The 7196-nt window shown below is 38.2% G+C and overlaps 1 protein-coding gene across 1 annotated transcript; it reads right to left on the bottom strand.

Moving 5' to 3' along the window:
- Window positions 1-287: 287 nt before the first annotated feature.
- Window positions 288-7084, bottom strand: LOC139320768 (CDGSH iron-sulfur domain-containing protein 2A-like). The gene is given in 4 exon segments (XM_070949211.1): window positions 288-664; window positions 1831-2045; window positions 6833-7033; window positions 7036-7084. Coding segments are annotated over 4 exon segments (555 nt in total). The 3' UTR covers window positions 288-574.
- Between the last annotated feature and the right edge of the window lie 112 nt (window positions 7085-7196).

The raw sequence follows: 7196 nt of genomic DNA on the forward strand, positions 1-7196 counted from the left end.
AAACTGAGCTACTGGCTTGCATGCAAATTCCTAAACCCACATAAGACCAAAATCATTACCATCTTTGACAACCTCCAAAAATTCCCAGTTTTGTGGCAATCTGGGAATACTCCCAACTTGTTTAAAATCTGTTAAATCTGTAGTGTTGATACACTGTAGTTAGAATAAAGGGATGTCTGTCTGTCTGTCTGTCTGTCTGTCTGTCTGCCTGCCTGCCTGCCTGCCTGCCTGCCTGCCTGCCTGCCTGCCTGCCTGCCTGCCTGTCTATCTATCTATCTATCTATCTATCTATCTATCTATCTATCTATCTATCTATCTATCTATTTATCATCTATCTAATATTTGTTACATTTCCTGCACTTCTGGGAAAAATAATTCTGCTATGATTACAAAGCATAGATATAGTACATTTTTGTTATATAAAACACATTACCAAACATCTAGCACAAAGTATAAATTTAATATAATCTAAAAATATACTAAAATATAACCCTATGATTATTACAAGACTGAAAGCCCGACATATACATATACAAATGGACTTCCTTTTAGTCACAGCATATTTAGGAGTTTGCTAGACTTCTTTTTTCCTGAGTATTAAAGGGCCCACATTATCTCCAGTTGACTCGTTGTGTTTGTTGTGAGAGCCATCACAGACAGGGAACTGAAACAAAAACAAACAGAGAAAAAGTAGGTGACCTGCAATGTTAGTGGTTTTAGGACTATAATTGAGATTAAGGGACAGGTTACTCTCAAATACATTAATAAACACAATACATACTCAGGTGAGGTTGGTAGCTAGTGTGGGTAATAGATCACCAAGGATGAGAAGTATCCAAAATGTAAACTGAAATCTAAATGATACTCTTGGTGCTTTATTCATCATCAATACTAAGACCCATTGAACAAATTCAGCATCTAATGTGTATGCTTTAAAACAATGGCTTATACAGGAGTTAGAAGTGGTCAGAAATGAACAGCTACAAAAATATTCTGTCCAAATTCTATTCCTATTTAGTTTAACCTCAACAATTAGCTTGGCTTGGCATATGTTAAGGTATAAAGTGTGGTTTACAAATCACAATAGGCTTGGTTTAAAATAATCTTCATTGCTAAACCACATTACTTTGAAATTTCAATTGGTGGATTCTGCTTAGTGTAATCCACATGTTAAAAGAATTGAGTTATAGTTGCCAATTTGAACACGTTAAATCATAAATAACAAGATTACATTTGGCTCTATATCCAAATTCAATTATGGTTTATGATCACATGGCATAACAAGACATGATTTATAACAATTGTCCTAACTATGGAATGGCATGTTATCCTTAGCTAGTTAAATAAAATGGACAAATCATATCTGTATCATAGCTGTTGTTCTTCTCCAGCAAATTCACCCTTGCAGTTCAGCAACATGTCAGAAACTAAATGAAAGCAAAGAGCTTTAAAATCATGGTGAACACATATGAATTTGCCAAGCTACCAGGGCCAAGCTAGATGTCCATGCAATTTATGTGCTCACAAAAGCATATATAAAGCTCTCAGGCATCACTTTCCCAATGATCTTGGAGGACTATGGACAAAAATGTTTTTCTAGCTACAGAATAGATTTTAAAATGCAGGTCTTTAGTAGTATATAATCAACACTAGTTTTGGCAAAAGTAAAAAAAAAGTATTAATTCTTCACTAGTGATAAACAGTCTGCAAGAGCATTCTACCCTGAAGCGCACAATCGTGACTTTTAAAAGAAGCAAAGCACTCTATATCATAAAAGACAAGAATGATCTTAAGTAAAAAGGGTATAGCAAATTCAATAAAACAACTCACTGTTTTAGAGCGCCAGCATCTGCAGTACACTGCCTTAGTGTGACATAGATCCTCAATGTTGATTTCGTTTACTACTTTGGGATTCTCCTTTTGGATCTTGAGATTAATCAAGCTGTCCTTTTGCTGTTTCTTCTTGAGAAGGAATGGACGAATAGCAAGATATCCGAGCAGAGCAAGGATACCCAGGAAAGGCAATAACCGCAGCCATTCTGAAACTGAGCACATGCCACAACCATATTATAGAGCAGTATTCTGCAATAACCATTATACAAACATCTACAAATATTTATTCTCTTGTTAATTATCCCAATGCCAGGACTAGCATTCCAAAGGATTGAGAATGGTTAGGAGAAAAAAAAAACAATGTGTGAAACACATTAATCTTGTCAGTTTTGAGCCAGAAAGCACACTTTCAGTCCCATAATTTTGTACTGTGCAAACTGCTTCACTTAATAACAAAGATGCTGGTCTCAATTGTGGTCACTAAACAAGGATTACCTATACATCTAATACAGCATCTTGAATGGGGACAGATATTTCCCTCTGTCAGGCAGTCACATATCCTCTGCAGAGAACAGATACAAATTGTAGAACAATACCACCAAAATTGGGACACTTATAGGCCTTCAGTTGATTTTGATATTAAAGTCAGAGTAGATCATCTCTGCACCTCCAAATGTTGCTGAACTAAACTTCAACTATCTTATACTCTGGCTATGCTGGCTACAGGGATGCAGTGGCTCAGTGACTAGGATGCTGAGCTTGTTGATCAAAAGGTCAGCAGTTCAGCGGTCCAAATCCCTAGTGCGTGTAACGGGGTGAGCTCCCATTACTTGTCCCAGCTTCTGCCAACCTAGAACATAAAAAAGCACATAAAAATGCAAGTAGAAAAATGGGGACCACCTTTGATGGGAAGGTAACAACGTTCTGTGCGCCTTTGGCATTTAGTCATACTAGCCATATGACCACGGAGACGTCTTCGGACAACGCTGGCTCTTTGGCTTTGAAACGGAGATGAGCACTGCCCCCTAGAGTCGGGAATGACTAGCACATATGTGCAAGGGGAACTTTTACGTTTACCTTTTACCACCAAATTAAGCATAAAAAGCAGGGTCATTTTGGAATGATATGGTATATTAGAATTCTTTGGAACAAAAATAGGAAACAAGCAGGAAGGTATAACTAAGAGCACAATCCAAACGAAGTGGAAATCATTTTTTGCACTTTCTGCTGAAGTCAAACATTAATTAACAAGGATCTAGTAGAAAAGGAAAATATAAAAACATAATCCAAGTTGGTTTGTCAAACAAAGACACTCTATATAGTATGTCAAAAGAAGATCCAGCATATCCTTTCAAGTTGTATTTTGTGCTGCTTTCCTTTGGTTCCCCATAACACATTGGATTAGGTAAAAAAAGTACCAAATAGTTCATGGGCCAGCATATTTTTTGTTTCATTACTTTAATATTTAAATAAATGGAAAAAAGAGCTAAGTGGGGGGTAATCACAAAGACAGACCAGAAAGAAGAAAAGGTTTTGACATGATTTAAATATAGATTTAGTTTTTTAAACCATAACACTTTTCCTTTTATGTCCTAATGTTTTCCAAAATGAATCTTAACTGCAGCCTTTACTACAGAAAATACAACAGAACTATAGCTAAAAAGGGAGCCAAGGTACTGCCTTGATATGAGAAGGTAAAATAACAGCTTTTCTAAATGAGGTCAATGTTGTTGTTTGACTTTATGATTTTTATTCTATGGAGAAATTAATGTAAAACTACAAGCTCAAAGAGAATGCTGAAGTCAAGAAAGCTGAAACCCCTATCATGATATGATAGGCAAATTTAAACAAAGAAATTATAGGGATTGATCATATATAGATATAAATATAGAGGGAGATAGAGATATAAAATCTTCCTACAATAACAAGATAGCAATAGCACTTAGAATTATATACCGCTTCACAGTGCTTTACGCCCCTCTAGCGTGGATAAAAATCTATTATTATTTTAAAATCAGATTTTTTTATTTAAATCAGATTTTTTTACATTTTTATCCAATTTATTTTAATAAAATGCTTTTGGAGTAAAAATCTATCTAAAGATAGTTTTCTATTTAAGATACATTAATAATTTATTCAGTATGAAATGTAGCAGTTATGTAACATGAGGCTGTATATTCTGCAATATTGGGACTGTCATTGAGTCAACAGCGGGTCAGAGGAGGAGCTGATGCGGGACAGAGATGACAGTTTAACTTTTTAACTTTAACTTTTATTAGATTTCTATACCGCCCTTCTCCCGAAGGACTCAAGGCGGTGTACAGCCATATTAAAACACAAATAAGTTACAAAATTTTAAAAAACCGTTAAAATCGAATATACAAAAATTTGGCCCACAAATTTAAAACTAACATACCCATTTAAAATTCATATTCATGTTAGGCCAGCCTGGCTTGTTGAAATAAGAGGGTCTTCAGTTGCTCTTTAAAAATTATTATTTAAATCGAGTTGATTTAAATCAAGCCTTTTTTACTAGTGATTTAAATCATGATTTAAATCGTGATTTAAATCAACTTGATTTAAATCAAATCTACCCTGCAGCCCCCTCTAAGCGGTTTACAGAGTCAGCATATTTCCCCCAACAATCTGAGTCTTCATTTTACCAACCTCGTCGGAAGGATGGAAGGCTGAGTCAGCCTTGAGCCGGTGAGAACTGAACTGCCAAACTGCTGGCAGCCAGTGATCAGCAGAAGTAGCCTGCAGTACTGCATTCTAACCACTGCGCCACCGAGGCTCATAAAATAGTACAGGAATGCTTCTATGTAAGAACAATAGCCTTCAAGTGATATTTTACATAATTAACTACAGTGGCATTTTAACCATTTGTTTGTTGAGATAAAAATACATACAAAAACTAAAATCCTGGTTATTGTCATTTGCACAGAAACATTAGAGCACATTAAAAGTACTTAATCTTGATAAATTACAAAATTTCTACAAAATATCAATATTGGTATAGAAAATAATTATAATTTGTATATAACAACTTGTATTCATCTCTTACCACTGTTATACTTAAAACCTCTATTTCCATAATAAAAGATGTAATGGTTCCATTATTAAATGAAAAATAAAATAAAAAAGGATATATTGAACACTACATATTGATCCAATTAATATAAAGAAATGAAAAGCTAATTTCAGTTACAATTCAAAGCTCTTGTCCACTTCCAACAAAGCCATAAATTCTGATTTTGATTTTTTCCAAATGAATAAAGTATTTTTACAAAAAGTTTTAATCCCAATTTTATACTTTTTATAAATAACTTACGGTGGCAAACATCTAATTCTCCTTTGTCATCTTGTTTTTTCCACAACAACCCTATTAGGTAGTTTGGGCTGAGAGACAGTGATAGGTTCAAAGTTACCCAATTAGTTTTCTTGCTTAAAGGAATTAGAACTCAGTCTCCTACTTTCTAGCCTACTAACTTAACCAATAGACCAAACTGGCTCTCAACAGAGATCAATCAATATTATCAAGAATTTGATGATCTTTTATACAACCAGATTGGGTAGGATGGATTATTAATCTGTCTTTAACATATGTGCCAGGAACATTAAATGTTCAACAATATAAAATCATTCATGTTGTGTTTTACTTAATTACTTCATACACCACCTCAGTTTAGGTTTTTGACTAGTTGCAGGTACAGAATATTATGGGAAGTCAATCACTGTTTTACAGTCAGCATATTGTGTTATCCAGGCCATTGTGTTAATTCATCAAATTGTTCATTAGTTTTATATAGCATGTTGTATAGTCCAAGACACAATTACTGTGTCTTGAAACTTTTCCATTATTAGTCAAAAATCTGTTCCGCAAAGTAACTGCACAATACTTTTTTTAGAAACATCCTTCCATGGAAGCATCATCTTACCTCATGACCATAAGAAAACACCATATTCATATAGAGAAGCAGGGATGGGCTTCTCTGTCTACTGTAACTGTATCAACAAGAGATGTCTAGCCTGATGCAACAGCACATACAAATGGAACAGGAAGAGGCATAAAATTATGGGCCTGAAGGTGACTTTCCCTGTGAAATTGCTATAGGAAAATCCTCTGTTCTTCACAATTTGATAGATAAAATTTCCAAAGCTGCTCTGCATTCAGTCAAGACAGGCAGGTTGAACAAGATTCCTTTTCTCTCAAAGCATTTTATCCTCTACCCCATATTGGCCTTTCAACTGTGTTTATCACTTCTAAATAGTTTTTAAATGTGTAGTCATGTAGAGTCTACAGAATCAACACACTCATTTGAGTGAAGGTTACTTCTCTCTCCAAACCTCTGAATTTATTAGGCAACGACTTGCCTTCTGGGTACTCTAATTCGGGAGGTTTTAAAGAAAAGATTGGACAACCATTTATTTGAAATGGTATGGGGATTCCTGCCTGAGCAGAACTAGAGACCTCCAAGGTCCCTTCTAACTCCGCTATTCCACCGGCTTCGTGGATTGTTCCAAGCCAGTCGTGAGGAACCAGCCACAAACGAACCACGTGTGAACCCGAGTGACATTCATTCTTTCTGCTTCAACGCCAATTCGTTCTGCCTTCTTCCCAGCCCTGGAACCGAGCCAGCAAAGCGAGTAGCCGCAGAAAAGGGGGGGAACCAGGAGGCTGCGCGCCCGTCTCGCGTGTGGGGGAAAGGGGGGACTGTGTAGCCCAAGGCAGCTACAGGGCGCAGGCGCAGGAGGCTGCCCGACTCGGTCCCCATTGAATCCGACGGAGCTCTTTTCCCGACTGACTTTCTGCAAGTGTCCAGCGAACGCGGGGTTGGCGAGAAACTGGGACCTTCCCTCAGACGTCGGGCTTCTCCCAAAGGGACGGGGGGGGTTCTCATCACACACACACACACACACACACACACACACACACACACACACACACACACACACAGAGCGCCCTCCTTTAACGAACAACCCTGCGCAGCCCGCTAACCTGAGAGTCTCAGGAAGCCGCCGACGCTCTCCGGCAGCGGCAGGCGCTTGAGGTAAGCAGGCAGCTGCACTTTGACGATGCGGGCCAAGCTATCCAGCACCATGGCGCCGGGTGAGGGTTCCGCGGGGCGGGGCGGGGCTGGACGCTGCTGGGCTACCTCCGGTTTGCGCGGCGGACTTTCATGCCAGCCTCGGACTTTGCCCTTCTTTCTTTCCCCGCACAGAAGCAGTGGCTCTCCCGGCCACGGAGCATGCGCGTCACCTGCGGGGGGGGGGCAGGAGGGAGAGGCCTACCAAGGAAGGAGGGCGGCGCCTGCTCGACCTCCCTCCCGCGATGGATCCTTTGCTTGTTTTCTGGACATTAT

The sequence above is a fragment of the Pituophis catenifer genome, unplaced genomic scaffold (assembly GCF_029215685.1).
Source record: "Pituophis catenifer annectens isolate HBS135680 unplaced genomic scaffold, rPitCat1.0.hap2 SCAF_8, whole genome shotgun sequence".
Classification (NCBI taxonomy): Eukaryota; Metazoa; Chordata; class Lepidosauria; order Squamata; family Colubridae; genus Pituophis; species Pituophis catenifer.